Source organism: Camelus bactrianus, chromosome 12, assembly GCF_048773025.1.
Source record: "Camelus bactrianus isolate YW-2024 breed Bactrian camel chromosome 12, ASM4877302v1, whole genome shotgun sequence".
Lineage (NCBI taxonomy): Eukaryota > Metazoa > Chordata > Mammalia > Artiodactyla > Camelidae > Camelus > Camelus bactrianus.
The window spans coordinates 67,998,796-68,015,853 of record NC_133550.1 but is presented as its reverse complement, the minus strand read 5'-3'; the positions used below and the strand labels follow the sequence as shown (position 1 = coordinate 68,015,853).

At 55.9% G+C, this 17,058-nt stretch overlaps 1 protein-coding gene across 8 annotated transcripts in view; it reads right to left on the bottom strand.

Moving 5' to 3' along the window:
• Positions 1-17,058, bottom strand: part of TBC1D22A (TBC1 domain family member 22A) — a 242,138-nt gene that overhangs the window by 93,623 nt on the left and 131,457 nt on the right. For all 8 annotated transcript variants that reach the window (XR_012511007.1, XM_074375771.1, XM_074375772.1 and 5 more), the window contains one exon: positions 7,842-7,951. Coding sequence is in view for 7 of the 8 variants with exons in the window: in XM_074375771.1 (XP_074231872.1) it covers positions 7,842-7,951 (110 nt within the window). In the remaining variant the exon portion in view is untranslated. The remainder of the gene's footprint in view (positions 1-7,841; positions 7,952-17,058) is intronic.

Sequence of the window (17,058 nt, the reverse complement as noted above, 5' to 3'; positions counted from 1 at the left end):
GTGAGGACACAGAAAACCACTGCCAGAAAAAATCAGTGAGATTTCATCGAAATCAAAATCGTGTTCTCATCAGAAGACACTATTAAAAACTGAACTGACAAGCCATAAATGGGAAAAAATATTACCATATTTTTCCTCCCTCTCTCTACACACGTACACAAACACACACACACAGGCACGCACACGCACACTTGAACACTCACACATGCACATACACGCACACACACACGTGCACAGGACTATCCTGCATAAATAAAGGCAGGGAAGGCAACGTTGGTGAGGACATGGGGCGGCCGGACCTCACGCACACTGCTGAGGGGTTTGTGAAATCATGGACCCAATCTGGGGAAAAGATCAGGATGTGCTTCATGAAAACTAAATACCCCCATGCCATGACCCAGCAGGTCCAACCCCGGGAGCTGCACGGGGAACTGGGACCCGCGTCAGCGTGAGGACGTGTGCACGGACGTTCGCGGTAACCTGAGTCACACAGGAGCCGGGGCCTGGCTTCCGCCAGTGGCGGACGTCTACCCGACCTGGGACAGACCCACACGACGGAGCACTGTGTGGTAATTAAAAGGAATGACCTGCTCATTCAGGCAACAATGCGGGGTTTCACTATTTTCAATGCTTACTGTAAACTGAATTTTTTTTAATTTTCATTTTTAAATTGTCACGCAATAACTCATTCTTAATGAATCTTCTGCTGTGGTCCAGGAACCCACACATTCTGGTCTATTTAATAAACCTTTCTAACATGGTGCCAAGAATCCTCCATCTTATTGACTAAAACTGACACCACACACATCTCCAGAGATGCTTCCACACTGAGCATGACTCTCCTGGGTTCGAGGCAGGAGAGAATCACACGGACCCGGCGCTCCATCCATCCACGCTCCGCCCGCGAGCCGGGCACGAGGCCCACTCTCCATCCTCCACTGCCCTTCCAGGTGGAGGCTCCTGATGTGAACGGCAGAAGCCAGGCTGGGCCAGGTGAGCATCCTCTCTGTCCCGACCTGAGCAACAGACCCCTCTGTTGTCTCTCCTTGGATCCCAGGGGGGAGGTAACAGGGCCCCAGGCTCCGGCCGAATAAGCCCCTTCCGAGGCTCCTGGGCCGCCCCTGAGCGTCAGCTGTTCCGAGGGCTCCCTGCGGGCTCGGGCGTCCTGTGGCACGTGTCCCTTTCCTCTCACTGGCACCATCGCCGCTGGCTCAGTCACAGCAGCCGTATTTGAGGGACGGCCCCTCCTCAGCCACCTCCAGCCCCTCCGGCCCCTCCGGACCCTCTGGTCCCCAGGCACAGGTCTGGTCGTTCCCGGCCTTTCTCTGCCAGAGTCACTACACCACCACAGTCCTGGCTTTTTCTCTGATGAATTCCAAGACAATATAGTCACTTTCCCCAACATTCCCATCACTTCCACGCCACCAGCCAGTTCTTAGAATTGAGTAATTCTTCCCCAAGGAAAGGAAATGTAAATGACTAATTATAAAAGGCAATGGTTCCCTTCTGCTGGAAGAGGCTGTCCTGCTAAGTAATGAATCTAAGAGTAATGGTGTGGCTTCAGGGCAGGCAGGGAGGGGCCGTAATTCAGGCGAGAGTCCCCGACAACCCGGGCGTCATGCTGTCAGCGAAGCGAGGAGACTGGAGACTGGCGAAACCCCAGGAATGACCCCCGAGAAGCCTAGGAAGGGCCCACCAGCCTGGCCTGGCGCTCGGCACCGGACGCAGCCCTGCCCCGGCGTCGCAGGGGAGAACAAGCCTGACCCCACGCTGGACCTGCCCCTTTGGCTCTGCCCTGGGCTCTGGGTCCCGGGCCCAGTCGGGCTGGTTCTGCTCCTCCTGTAAGAGAATGCTGCCTGGAGCCTGAGACCCACGGGAGGGCCGGTTCCCAGGGCTCTGACCTTTAAGGGTGTAGCGCTTTCCATTCATATAAAAATCAAAAGGTGCAGAACAGAGAATAACGTGTGTCTTGCGGGAGGTTTACAAGAACATCCTGACCTGACCCACGTGGACGGCTGCAAGAACAAAGGATTCCGACACCAAGATGTCTGCAACAGCCAGCCACACTTCCTCCCCTTTCTAGTATAAAAGGAGCCTGAATTCTGACTTGGGGAAGATGGATCTCCAGGGCATTAGTCCCCCATCTTCTCAGTCCGCCGACTTTCTGAATAAACTTGTTATTCCTGGCCCCAACACCTCAGCTCCCGATTTGCTGGCCTGTCGTGCAGCGAGCAGAACGAGTCTGTAACACAGGGAGGGCAGGCAGAGCCACCACTCGGGCCCTCCCGCCGGAAGCACATGGGAACACTCCTCTTCCCGGGCCCCACCGCCCACGTCCTGTCCTAAGAGGTCCTTTGTAAAGACACAGTCCACTTGCTGGGACTGGCTCAGGTGGCCTTCTGTGACTGAACCAAAAATCATCCCCAGAGGAAGCATTAGAAAGACAATCTGAGAAACCACTGGAAGAAATGATGGCCCAGCGAATTATTCTTAAAAATCAAATCTCACAGCATAGCAAGAACTGGCCTCGTCATGAGACCGAAGTGTGGTTTCTACTCTGCCAGCTAGACAGGAAAGGCCACACCGGGTCCCCCCCTCACCCCTCACACGGACCCTGGACGTACTGTCAACTCAGGACGCCCGGGAAGCGAGGAGCAGAAACGGCAGAAAGACCAACTGTTCCAGGATCCCGAGTCCTGCTGCGGCTCCCCAGGCCGGGGCCGGCAGGCGTCCACGCAAGGGGGGCTCTCTCTGCCTTGTGCTGCTTCTGCCGTGAGCTCCTCTGGAGGCCTTTCCGTGAGGGCGTCCCTCCTGCCGGGCAGTGGCTCCCAGGGAGCTCGGCCCCCCGCTGGGCTCCCTGGGACACTTCCAAGCGGCCTGTGCAGTCAAAACTGCGTTCACAAGGGCGCTGAGACATCATCTCCCTTTGTCGCCGGGTCGGCCTTTGCTGTGATGCTGCATAACTGGAGAGACTAAACCGCCGGCAGGTGGCATGGACCAAGGCAGCGCCACCACTGTACCCAGTGCCGCACACTCACGGTTCAAAAAAAAAGCTGTTTCACTTAAGGATGTCCCGGGTGACAAAGGAAAAGTTCCTAGTCTTATGATTAGTATTGCATTAAATCTCCACTGTTGATAAACATCTTTTCTATGTCATATGGGAAAATGAGAAAAACACACACAGGTCTGGAGACCTGCACCCAAAATGGCTGATTTCTTCCAGAAAAGCAGTTGGTGCAATTTTTTGAGCTGAGAGTGGAACCAGATACACTTCAAGAAACATGATTTGTACCTGAAAGAATGACTAACAAGCAAACTGGTTATTCAAACTTGAACAAAGTTCACCTGTCACTTCAACAAGTGTTACATACTGCCAACAATCACATTTGAGATTTTAAGCCAAAATTCTGAATTTTGGAGAACTTTAATCTGCCAGTCTGGGCTTGACAGCTCCTTATGAGATGGTGGTAATACTAACAAGTGTGATTTTTTTGGACACTGTATGATGGAGCGTGTCAGTGCTTAGTTCTGCACACCTCAGTCATCCAATATTTTCCAAATGACCCATGTCTGATGTTACAGAACCACGTGTTTGTAAAAGATCCATTCAAAGTGCAAGACAGGCCAATGGATTTTACTGTGACCGAGCACAAAATGCTCACCGATACGGCTTTAGATTCACACTGTAACTAACCTTCAAGAAACTCCTATTAGGCTGTGGCCCGGTACTAAAGCATCTGAAAGGGCTGCGAAAACACTCCTCCTTTTCCGACTGCTCGCCCGCGTGAGGCTGGGTCTGCTTCACATACTCCAGCCAGACACACCGCATTACAGCAGATTGAATGTAGAAGCACTTATGAGAATTCCTCTGTCTCCCCTCAGGGGAGACATTAAGGGTTTTGCAAAAAAGTAAAATCATGCCTTTCTTCCTACTAAACATTTTTGTTTTGGAAAATACCATTTATCATAAAAATGTGTTACTTGTAATAGTGTGCAATGGGTTTATCATCATTTTACAGCAAATAACTAAACGCTCTCTAAGTTATCTGAGTTCTAAGTGGTAAACACTGGTAGAACTAGCCCACCTAAGAGCTCTTTGATCCCAGACGCGTCTCAGGAGCGCACAGCAGTCCTGGGACGCGGAGCTGAGGGGCTCACCACAGCACTGCCGCGTGCCGTTACCTAAGGGCGGCACCTGCATTTCCCCAGGCCCGGCTCTCATCCTCCTCTACTCCTGGCCGCCACTGCGCCTGGCGGCCCCCCTGCAGGCTCCCCGCGTCAGCCCACGGCTCACCCGCTCATTTCCGGGCTCCCCTTGCCTGTCTGCCCCGCGGGCGGGGCCCGGGCCCCTCCCCCAGCACCCTGCCCGCCGTCAGCAGGCCTCTCCCCACGCCTGCCACCGGCTGCGAGCTCCTCGGGGACACTGGGGCGTGAATCCCACGCGCGCAGCCCCGTGGCTGCAGGTGCCGGGCGCTCCCCACACTCTGGCCAAAAGCGGAGCAGGGTCTCACGCTGAGGCCCCCAGAGAGCCAGAAACACGGCTGCTCCCACCCACCCAGGCCACCCGAGGGCAAAGACGTGAGCAGACGTGGCTTCTGCCCTCCAGGACGTCTCCCGCAGAGCGGAACCCACTTCCACTTCTTTTCGCTGGAGAAGGTGGTCCAGCAGGGTAGGAAACCACAGGCTTCGGGGCTGGGTGTGGGCCCGACCCAGGCCGCCTGATCGTGGGGGAGGGGCTCGCCGCTCTGCGTGCCCGGGCTGCGACAACGGCTCCGCTGCGAGGCCAAGTCGCCGGCAAGGAGCACCGGCGGGCAGGAGGTGCGGCGTGAGCGGCACCGGGGGTCACTTCCCCCCCTCCCCTCGCCACCACCCCACCAGTCACGAGAGGCCTGTCATCCCCCAAGAGGATGGCCACTGTGCGGTCCCCTCAGCCCCGACTGTGGCTCCTGGAGCCCCTTTGGCACAGGTGTGGACCGTTACCCCCATGAGATAAACCTGAACTTCATAAAATGAGGCGAGTGACTGGTGAGGGCCAGGCGGAGGGTCTGCACTAAACCAAACCAAAAAAATAAATATTTGCAAATGATGTGACCGAGGGACAAATTTCCAAAATATACAAACAACTCATAGAGCTTAAAAAAAAACAACAACTAGCAATCCGCTCAAAAAATGGGCAGAAGACCTAAACAGACATTTCTCCAGTGAAGACATTCAGATGGCCACCAGGCACATGAAAAGATGCTCAGTATCACTAATTATCAGAGAAATGCAAGTCACGACTACAGCGAGGTAGCACCTCCCTCTGGTCAGAACGGCCGTCATCAGAAAGTCCACAAGTGATCAGTGCTGGAGAGGGTGTGGAGGGAGGGGGTCCTCCTGCACCGCTGGTGGGAATGCAAACTGGCGCAGCCCCTGCGGAGGACAGCGTGGAGGCTCCTTACAAAACTAAAACTAGACTTACCATATGATCCAGCCATCCCACTCCTGGGCATGTATCAGGAAAAAATATTTATTCAATGGTTTTCAAACAGGACATGCTGTGATGAAAAGGCTGCTTAAATTAAGGAAGACACAGTCTAGAAGTTCTAAGAAGCATGGACAGAGGGGGTGAGACCAGGAGCGGGGACTTGAGCTAAGACGTGGAAGCAGCCAACAATGGGGGACAGAAGCACCTGGGTCCTGGGGTGCTGACGTCCCGGCCCCTTTCCCTCCTGACCTTACAGCAGCTCACACCCTCACACTCACCAGGCCTGAAGGGCAGTGGTGCTACCACACACCAGAAAGTCCCCCAGAGGAGCTCGCACGGGCTCACTGGGGACAACGGCCTCACCCAAGGAATCGCAGAAGAGCTCCCGAAATTCTCCAGATGCAGCTAACGGGTGCCCCCAAACACTAGTCACGTGGGGATCGTGTGGGATCCACCGTGACTGTGGGACAGACAGGTGGCCACTGCCGGCTGCTGTGCGTCGCGAACACACCCATGCCAGAGAAGCATTATGCCTCGCACGCAGCACCCCGTCAAGTAACCATTTCATCAGGCAACAAATCTCAGCTGAAAAATGAAAAGCCAGCATCGATCTCATTGTACAGCTGATTTTATTTACAAATAGGAGCTGGATAATCTTGTATTTAAGTGGCAGAAGTTCTGTCACTCATGATCAGAGAAGTGACATTTGAAATTGATAAAGTTTCACGTTAGGATTCAATCCCTTCCCTAAGGAGGAAAAAAGTCTTACGTTTTGGGAGAAAGATTAAAAAAGTATGAAAACATTAGCAATGTAAGGAAATGATGAATTGATGCTGGGGCCAAAAGATGTCTCCAGCAGGCACATTTTTCTCTACAGGACACAAAGTCAGTCACAGGAGACCTGGACTGGCCTGCGGACACACGTCTCCACTGTTCAGTTCCAGGAAGGGCTTCCACCTTCCCTCTGTCAGTTCCTGAGCTGTCAAAGGGAACGTGAAGCCACACAGTTTTCAACAGAATCGTGCTAGCTGATTCATTCAAGCTAAACCCCAGGGCCTCAGCCTTCACACCGCATCTCGATACAGCCCCACTTGGACCAGTTCGAACCGAGCAGCCTGGCTGAGACCTCTCCACTTAGCGTCAGGAGCGCCTGCCGTGACAGCAGCTCAGAAAAGCCAAGCCTGTGGGAAACGCACGTGCCAGGGCACCCCCAGCTCACGTCCAGTCTCCAAGTGAGACAAAGGGGCCCTGGCAGAACCCAAGACCCCCGCCCCGCCTGGCCTCACCATGCCCCTGTGGCAGCCGTCTCTGCAACGGACAGCCTTTAAGTGAGAAACCAGAACGAACTTCGGACCAAAACCCTGCCCTGGGCTTTCCTGTCCTCTGTCGGCAAATTCACGGTCCTCCTGCCAGGTCCCACTCCACCCCACGTGTGTGTACTCGGGAGTGGCTTTGTGCCTCCGGTGAGGCACCACGGCATCTACCGTCCACCCCTGGGGGGCCCCCGGGACCCCTCCCCTCACTTTCCTCTCCTTCCCCAGGGCCAGAGCAGCACTGGGCGCGGAGCAGGTGTCCAGGAACGCTGTGTGGGCATCAGATGAGCATAAACAGGCCTGCAGGCCATGGGGGCATCTGTCTACCTCGGCTGCTTCCTGCTCCCGACCAGGCTCCAGCCCTCCTCCTGCTCCTGACCCACCAACGACATCCTTGGCGGGCATGTGTAGAGGCACCCCCGATTCATGGGGAATGGATGATTCCTTAAAACCACCCCTGGCACTGGGAGACTGGCTTTTCTGCAGAAACCCCAGCCGTTGGCCCCAGCTGACACCAGGTCCAGCAGGGCTCCCCCAGCCCCCACTCCCTGTGTCCTGGCCCGGCCGCAGGCCCATAAGCACTGAGAATCTCTGACCCGAGGCTGGCAGGGGCAGTGGGGCCAGCCACTCGCAGGCCCCAGCGTCACCAATGAGGAGCCCAGGCCCTAAGTCAGATGCCCTTTAAGGGGCAGGTTCCTCTGAATACAGTTCATGGGGACAGTGAAACGGCTGATCGAGGACAGCCCACGTGTCGGGGCAGGACCACCTGGTGTCACAGGCAGCAGAGCCAGGGAAGTGGGAACCAGTGGGGACCCGACTCTGCAGGGAAGGGCCCCTCCCTCCCAGCCCTGCACTGCGGCTTCCCGACGAGGATGCCCTCAGCAGGACACCGCGACCGGCCCCAGAACAGGGGCACCTGTCCCCCGCCAGACGGACAGACACACAGACACACACACGGTGTTTCTCACAGCCAGTCAAGCCTGAGGAGTACAGACTACTCCAGATGGAGACAGGGGCTCCTGTGGCACGGGAGTGGACGCGGGCCAGGCCGCAGGGCTCACCTGGATGCCGTCCAGCAGCTTGCTCATGCACCAGTACGTGTCAGCCTCCACGTTGCGCAGCACGTCCGCGGGCACGTGGGACACGTCGGCAGCGGCCACGTCCTCGCCGTCTGGGCGCCGCGGGCGGGAGAGACAGAGCGCAGTTAGTGCTCAGGGTGGATAAACCAGCCTGCAGCTGCTGGCCAGACCCCTCCGCCCAGCTCCCCTGCTCCAGCTAGAGGCCTCACAGCCTTCCACCTCATCACTTACTGGCTCTCAATCTTAATACCTAATTACTTGCAGAAAATTGATATTCTGAATCCTCTCCAATAAATTAGCATAATTAATATACTATAAATCGCTGCTTCTTGGGCACTTCACAAACTAGTAAGAGAGAACCTATAATATATTTCTTATTCCTAACGAAAATCTGAATTTTTTTCTAAGATTATTTAAATTCTGCTTCTAATATGTTCACATATTTGTAATCAGTAATAATTCTGCTGAAAACCTCCTTCCAAGATTAGTCCAAAATATTTTCACACTGGAAAATACTTCTATGCTACAAGCAAACACCAAGAAAGCAAAACCCAGATGTATTTGAGAAAACAGGCAACGGTGCTCTAAATCATTTCCTCCTTCAAGTATAAAAAGTCTAACAAGAAAACATAACTTAAAAGTTTTAAAATGCAAAACAGATGCCTAATTGAAATGGCTTATCAGACATTTGAACAAACTAATTTTAGATCATAACAAAAATTGCTACCATCCAGCATTAACACTCATAAATGTTTTAAAAAACTGCATCCCATTTTTAAAATTCTATTTACTTTTGTTTTATTTTGCAAATGTGCATGCCATCTTTGGAAGGAAGATGTTCTTTAAGAAAAGAAAGATGTCAGCCTAGAATATATTCCAGGAAGTTTTAAGTGGGTAAAAATGACAACATAATATAATATAATCTGCTGACATTTACTGAGTGGTTATTATATGCCAGACACCCTTCCTCGTGGTTTAAATGCATTAACTCTATAAACACCACCATTGTGCCCCACGGAAAATGGGATGTGGAGAAACGAGGAGCCCGGCCTGGTGGCGGCCTGGGAAGCGGCGGGGCCGGGGTGTGGACCCGCACCTGTCCAACACCGGTGCAGGTACCGGCTCCCACAAGCATGCCACCTCTCCATGCAGGCATACCTCATGTGAGCACTGCAGTCGCTTCCCCGGTGGCACCGAACACGTCTCACTCACACTGGGTGTGTGGCTGCGAAAGCCGCCACCAACACCCTCCCACCGCCCTGTTCCCTGCGCACAGCAGAAATCGGAAAGCAAAGCAGGGAGGGCGTTTCCAGGCCAGCTTCCCGGAGTGGCTGACCGCCTGGGGCCTCCGTGCAGGGCTCGCGAGCCCCGACCGGCCCCAGCCCTGGACACCAGGCCCCCGTCCTTGGTCGAGATGAAGCTCACGGACAGGGCTGCAAGCGGCCCCCTCTCGGGGGCCACCTCCCCGCTGGGAAAACAGCTTCGGCAGAATCAACTCTGCACCCCACCAAGCCAGAGCAGACCTGGTCCTCTCTCCCCACCTCGGGGAGCTGAGCCAACGGCATTCACAGGGCTCCTTCGGAGAAGTTTCCTGTCGACAGATTCTCTTTCAAGGGCCTTCAAAGCACAGAGATACCTCCTCAGCCACAATCAAAGGCAGACAGGGACCAAAGCCGCCACCCCCAGGCCTCGGGCTCCCCTCCTCGTTCGCAGACGCAGCTGGTCTGCCCCTGCCCAGACCCGCAGGCGGAGGCCTTGGCGATTTTTCTTAGTCTGTTTAGCTTATTACTTTATCCCGGGAAGTGTCGGCGGCCCATTCCAGGTGTCATTTCTCACAACGGGCCATTTGTTACTCTTCGACGTAATGAAGTAATGACATTTAACTCAGAGCGCCCCTATGCCAATTTGTCTTTGAAAACCCGAGCGCGTCGGAATGACCCTTATTGTCAGAGTGAGATAAATACCACCCTGCCAGAGAAAGCGCCCACCTCCACAGGGAAGCTCAGAGAGCCGCACAGAACATGCTGGAAGCCCCCGGCTGTGACGGCAGCGCGAGAGCCGAGGGACTGGCCCAAGGGCAGCACACACCGTGGCTGGCGGGGCTGGCCCCTGGCAGGGGCACAGGAGAGGTGCGCGGGGGTCCCGGGGGGCACAGCGGGACAAAACCACAGATAAAAGCAGCAGGTGGAGCACAGGCGCCACCTGCTAGAGGCCAGCCTGCTGTCCACCCGCTTGGGCCCGGAAACGCACGCCGTGGGGCTGGGACGAGCTCCTGGGTCAAGGCCACTGGCTTCAGTGGTGTCTCTGCTGCTCCAACCCGGCCAGGCACTCAGGCCTTGACCTGCAAGGACAGGAGGGCAGAGGACCACTCGCTCAGCTGTCTGTGCAGCCACAAGTCCGCAAGGCAGGGCCTGGTGCGCAGGAACAACCACCCCTCGGCAGTCAGACACGACCCACGTCCCCTCCGCCAGATGGCACGACAGCTGGGAGCTGGGTCTCCCAGGGGCGGAATTTGCACGACCTCCGCTGCCTCCATGAGACCCCCGCCCGCCCCCGGCAGTGGTGCCGCCTGGCCAGCACGGACAGACGGGAACCACCCCTCCTGGCGATCGGGGGTGCTCACAGCTAGGTCCTCCCTTGCAGTAAGGCACCCGGGGGTGCAGCCTGCTAATTAGGGAGGAGAAACAGCTCAGGTTCACATAGCGCCTGGAACTTCAGGGGATTCCGACACTGCTGGTGAGTCTACGGTCGCCACCCCCCCCCCCCCCACCGCACAGGCCCTGCGACAGGCCTCTCCACATAATCAGGAGCTCCACCGGTGATCAGGACCCGCCCTCCTTCAGAAGCGCGCGGGCACCGCTCCACGTCCAGTCTGCATCGCTAAACTTGGGAGTTTTACATTTGAAGCCCCAACACTTTGGTGATGGAGATCTCAGCAATTAAGTAAATGGATTTGGGTTCCAATGCAGGGAGAAGTCCTGTTTTTGCAAGAGAAACGTCACAACCCAAGACTATGAATTCACAAAACGCCTTGGCCCAGCAAAACAACCCACGTTCTGGTCAGACTGGTTGAGCAGCAGGAACGCTTAATTTCAACATAAATAATGTGCAGCTCAAGGTCACAGACTAAACCCCATCAGGGCTCCCAACTCTGTGGCATGGTTGACAATCAGCAGCCCACAGACACGGGCCCATGGGGGCTGGATGGGACGTCAGGGGACAGTGGTCACAGACCAAGGACAGGACAAGACGAGGCGCCCCCTCCTGGCCAGGCAAGATGGCACCCTTCAGCCACATCCAACCATCAACCTCCTGGCCCCGAGAGGGACCCCATGTGACAAACAGCACGGCTCTGTTCCCAGCCCACCACCACCCCAAGCACACCCCCCAGCCAGGGCTCTCCAGCCTCACAAAGATGCAGCCCCGCGTGGATGGCACGGGACCGGAAACAGGGCCGGGCAGTGACTGACTCTCCCTCTGACCAACGGGTACCCGGTTCCAAGTAGAAAGGATCTCTGACGACACCTGGGAAATGACAGCAGCGGAGTGGATGTGGGGCTATAAAAAGTGCAGGGGCTTTTCTGCGTCGTTAGGGATTCTCGTTTTCAGTGTGTCACTTCTGCAAAAGAAAACATTTTCATCTCGTAACATTCTTAGGGTTACGTTTATCTATTTATTTATTTATTTAATGAGTGGCGGTGCTGGGACTACATCCAGGACCTCGTGCGTGCTAAGCACGTGCTCTACTGCTCAGCTACACCCTCCCCGCCCACAGCTTTCTTTTGGCTTGGCTGGATCTTTGATTCTTTTTCATAATGCTGTGAGTAGGAGTTTTTGTTCACAGAAATACTATTGGTTGAAACGCTGACTGATTCTATCACCACGTATCGAGCACCTGCGTGTGCGGGCAACCGTGGGGCGGGGGCGAAGGTGAAGGTGAACAAGAAACCACCGTCCAGGCTGGGGGAAGAGGGCCCGATGCCTCCGTTCACCTCCTGGCTCACGGGTCCCTCTGCCCCCCGTTTATAGATCTTGCTAATTTATCGCATTTGTTGACCTGATTTATTTCTAGGGAGATGCAGTTTGGACGGCCCTGTCTGTGAACAGAGAACCAGCCACGTGGAGAGTGAGCAGTGACAAGGGACGGACAGGCCCAGAAAAGCACAGAGTCCCTGGTCCCCAGAGAGGCGTTGGCAGGGAAGAGGCGGCGTTGGGACTGAGCCAGAGAAGATGCAGAACAGAGCACACAGTACGGAGAATGAGGCGGAGGGAGGGAAGGCGCACAGGAGTCAGAGCCAGGGAGCCGGGCGGACATCTGCACAACTGAGGCGGGACGAGAGTCTGTGAGGATCGCGGTTGTGGGGCCCCAGGTGCCAGGCTCCACAGCCAGACTCCCCAGCAGGCAGGGAGACCCCGTGCATTAGAGGCTGCACGCGAGCGAGTTGCAGGGAGAGGGGATCTGACGGAGGCCCACGCAGTGGACAGGGAGGGAAGGCCAAGGCGGTGGAGCCTGCAAGCCCCAACCATCACAGAGGCACAGACGAGAGTGTGGGCCCCATCACTAATGCCCCCTGTTCATAAAAACATCACCAGAGAACAGATCAATTCCGCACCACTAATGCCACGCCCTGAGCCACCCGCTGCATTTCTCCCATGACACGTGTCACCAGCCGCATCACTGCCTGCTGCCTCACCTGTGTGCTCTGTCCCCCCGCTGCAGTAAGAGCTCGAGAGCAGGGCTGCAGCCCCCTGGCTCTCCGTGTCCCCGGCACCCAGTAAGCCGTGCCAGGTGGATGAAGGGACAGCCGCCGCGGAGCTTGCGGTCTAGGAGGGAGGAGTCGTGACACGCACAGCTAGACCCAGAGCACAGTGCAAACCACACAACGCCGTCCACGAAGAGGAGAAGAGATTTCACCCCAAGTTCTCTGCTGAAGAGAAGCATCCAAATTACTGCTGAATTTAAGATAACAGACGAAGTCTAACCTGCTTCCAGTAACGACAACGCAAACAGCACGTAAATCACTGAGAGTTCATTCGAACTGAAGGCCGCACTCTTCCCAGTGGGCCCAGATCAGCCGTGTAACCGCCTCCTCTCCATGGAAGCTCGGGGTCTCTAAGGAGGTCACCCCCTTCTGACCTTGAGGCCCCCCAAAGGCTGCAGCTGTGGCTGGGCTCGCCTTCGAGACTCACAGGCCAGTTTCTCGGGACAACAGGTCTGCAGGGCCAGCTGTCCTGACAGAGCGGGCTCTCGGCTGGTCCCCCCACCCCCGCAGTCCGAGAGGCCCACACAGCCTGGGGAGCCCACGATTTGTCCGGGATGCCGCGGCACCGGGCACCCTCGTCAGGCTCACAGGACGGAAGCTTTCCTTCCCGTCCGTCCCCTGCCTGTAAGGGCTTAGCCCCTTGTTACGACTTAACAAGGAAAGGGCTGGAAGCCGTGTTGGTCAGGACCTGTCCGATGCCTCATTTCCAGTCAGAAGCAGCTTCCTATGGAGACAATCATCTTTCAGAAGGCGGACAGCAGTCATTTATACAGAGAATAAGCTTCTTGAGTCATAATAATCTGAAAACGCAAACCGATCATAAATCAATCCACTAAATTGATTTACTCCCTTTATCTAATTAAGTCAAAAATAATTCCTCAAAGGATAAACAGGTCTTTAAATCCATCAGCAAACACTCCCTCACTCAGATCATTACTAATGCAGCCAAATGGAAAGAAAGATCGACCAGCGCAGGACCGGGCTTGTTCCCGAAAGCCTCAGGGAGCCAGGTCCGGGGGGTGGGGGGGATGCTGAGCACCGCGCGCGGGGCTCTGCTGAGGCCGGAAGCCGCCCCGGAAGGTGCCCCGGAAGGCGTGTGCAGAGACACTCCCCGTGGTGAGGATGGGGACAAGGGGGCAGGACCAGCCCGGGGGAGCCCGCCGCCGCGCGTGTGCAGCTCAGAAACAGACCCTTCCAGGATAGCCGGGATGACAGGAAAACCGGGCCCACGCGCCGCACACGAACTTGGCGTGGCTGTAAGCGGAAACCCAGAAAGCAAAGCAGCGGGAGAGCAGCTGGGACGGCACGGGCCAAGGACTGACAGCAAACAACCTACCGAGAGTCACGGCCCAGGAAGAAGAGCACGTGAGAAGCCCAGTGAAAGGGAGGGAGACGCGTGGGAAGGCTGTGCGTTTCAAAACTCAGTTAAAAACATACAGAAATGATCAACAGCACTAGTATTTAATAACATGAAATAAACATAATGAACTCGCCTACAAGCCTGTTCAAGCTTCAAAATTTAAAATATCCACTACTGACACAGCTAAAGAGAAACAGACTTCCTGGACCAAAAGGAACACACAGACCACAGGAGTTTCACTCAAGGAAGGGTAAATGGGTTCTGAACAACAATCTGACAACAGAGGTCAGAGGCCATGAAAATCCAGAGCTCAGCGGTGCCGGATGGGGGCCAGGTGCTGAGACGGGGCCTGGGCCCTGGGCCCTGCCCTTCCATGGCTCATGGTCTGGCTGGGGACCTGGGCTCCAAGGTGCAAGTCCCAAGTCCCCACGAGAACAGGCAGGCCACCCCGAGCCCCCGGGGAGGAGGTGCCATCAGGATGAATACGGTGCTGCTCTACTTCACTCCCAGTAACTGCCACTAAGACAGCGAAAGCCCAGAAGGACGCTCACAGGGGCCAGAGCACAGGCACAACTCTGCTGAGATGAAGCAGGCCTTTAAAGCACAGGTTCACCTGATGGACCACCCAGCTGCCACTGACCACGCCACAAGTGACTGGCCGGGGCCACCTGCAAATAAGCAAGGTGCTTTCATTGACAATTCTTGGTCCTCAATAAATCATCACACATCACCGCCAAACTTCTGCTCATGGTTTCATGGTCCTGACACACCAAGTGTGGTGCAGATTACAGCCAGAGAGGGCAGCGGTGCCCAACATCTGCGCTCCGTGCGCAGGCTGCAGGGGGGTCCACGGCCATCGCCTCTGCAGCAACTCACTGCGTCTGCGGCCACTCACCCGGCACGGCCTCGCCAGGGAGCAGGCTTTCTGTGCCTCTGGCGACGCCCCTGGCAACCCATCAGTCCAGAACTGATACCCCGGTTCTCCCCGCTGGTACATCCAGCCAACGGGCCGTGAACAGGAAGGAGAACACTGCTTACACTGCAACTATCCCGAGCGGGTGGAATCTCATCACAGAAAGGGGAGGCTACTTTATCACAACAAAACCCAGCCAGACGTGCCAGGGTTACAGCACAAGGTCAGAGCACAATGGGCCTTCTCCTTGCAACGTTCTTGGATGCAGACTTCTGTTCAAAATAATATAATCAATTGTGTGGCTCTCCAATTCGTCAGTAAGAATTTCACTCCCCCAAAAAGAACACTTGGACCTCCTGTACAATAGGGGCCCTCCCCTTGCTACCAGTCAGGCGGCCTCCCGGCTCTTGGCCATAGCAAACGCGACAGGTCCCCCCAGCAAGGCAGGGCCACTGGGGCTGCTGGGCGCCAGTAAGTTCCTCAAAAGGCCCGACTGCAGAGAAGTCCAACAAATACATTTCTCTTTCTTATGTGTGACAAACATTTATTTCACACACAGCACTGCCCTGAGAAGCGTTCAGACACGGAGGGCGTGTCCAGGCAGCCCAGCCTTCCATGCAGCGAGCACAGAACCACAGCCGCCACTGACACCACGAGGGGTGGTGGCCCCGTACACACACCAGCGGGCAGCCGTGTCCCCATACTTCAGCCCTGATGTTCTGGCATCACAAGTGGACTCTCAGAGCCCCACAGAAGAGGGCACAGCTGCTGCTGGACTCAAGACAGAGCACAGGGAAGCTGGCTCCTGAGAGCCGCCAGGGGAAGACCCCTCCCGCCATCTGGATGCCCGGCTCCACGCCCGCCTCTCTGCTCACTCAAAGGCTGAAGAGCGAGCCTGCAGGAACAGCCTCACTGCGTCTCCCCAGACCGCACACCCCGCTCAGCCCAAAGACCCGCCCGGGGCAGGGCCTGGGCCTGGGGAGTGGCCGGGCCTCACCTCCGGGGTCCCCTGAACCACTAACACGACCATCGCCCGCACACCCTTGAACCAAAGAGGAAAAGCCAGTGCAGACACAGGTCCTCAAAGGGGCCCCAAACAGCTGGTCCCTTGGGTTTATCCTGAGAGGTTTCCACTCCTCAGTGAGCATACGGTGCCCTGGGAGCTGGGGAAGGCCATGGGGCCCAGTGTGGGCACTAAAGGGGCACTGTGCACCGAGTGGGGTCCCCGGGGCACATCTGAGGCCCCAGAGGGGTATGATGATCAAGTACGATTATTTTAATCCACGGTCACAGGAGAAAACCTGAAAACCCAAAAATTTAAATAAAGGTGGACACTGGCCACACGTCCATCATTTAAAACACAACCAGGAGGTCACCTGAGTATAATTTTTCTCCCCTTTCCCCACACACGTTTCCGCTCGGCTCTCTTCTGGCTCCGGCTGCGCTGTGAATGTCACTTTGCACCTGCTGACGGGTGACGCTGGTAGGATGATTTTCCACTTTCCCACACGCTGCGGGAGGTCGTTCACGGCTGCCTGAACCACACCCCCGCTGCGGGCGCACACACCACCTCCAACACTTCACAGTCAGGAACGCCCCTGAGCGTCCTTTGTGCATAAGGGGTTTGATCCACACTGAGAATCACCTGCTTAAAGTAAACATCTCCAAGAAAACTGGCAGGTCAAGAGTGAGAGCATTTTCGGGCTCCTGATGAATATTAGTGAAATATTTTAACGGAGTGAGTGTTTGAAGTTCAGACCACAGACACGCGCCCGAGAATGTCGACCCCACCATCTCTCGCCCGCAGTTCTTTCTCCCACCTCTGCTCATGGTACAGACAGCTCAGTAAAATGAGTTATTAATTTGCATTTTTTAACGTCCTGGTGAAGTTTCAACTTCTTTCCGTAAGTGTCTTTGTGACCGCTCCTTAGATCCATTCTCGATGCACTTAGTTTCCAGGGCGGGAGTGAAGAGGGAGGGAGGCCGGGAGGCGGCGGGGCTCTCTCCCTGCGGGTGGGTGTCAGGCACCTGCGCCTCCCACTAGGCGCCCTCCTCCAGGGCAGACCCCGCATGGCAGTCGCCTCGCCCAGGCCTCCCGCCAGGCTGGGGACCACGTGCCCGACCAGCACGGCTCCCAGCTCCACAGGAACCCAGGTCCTGTGA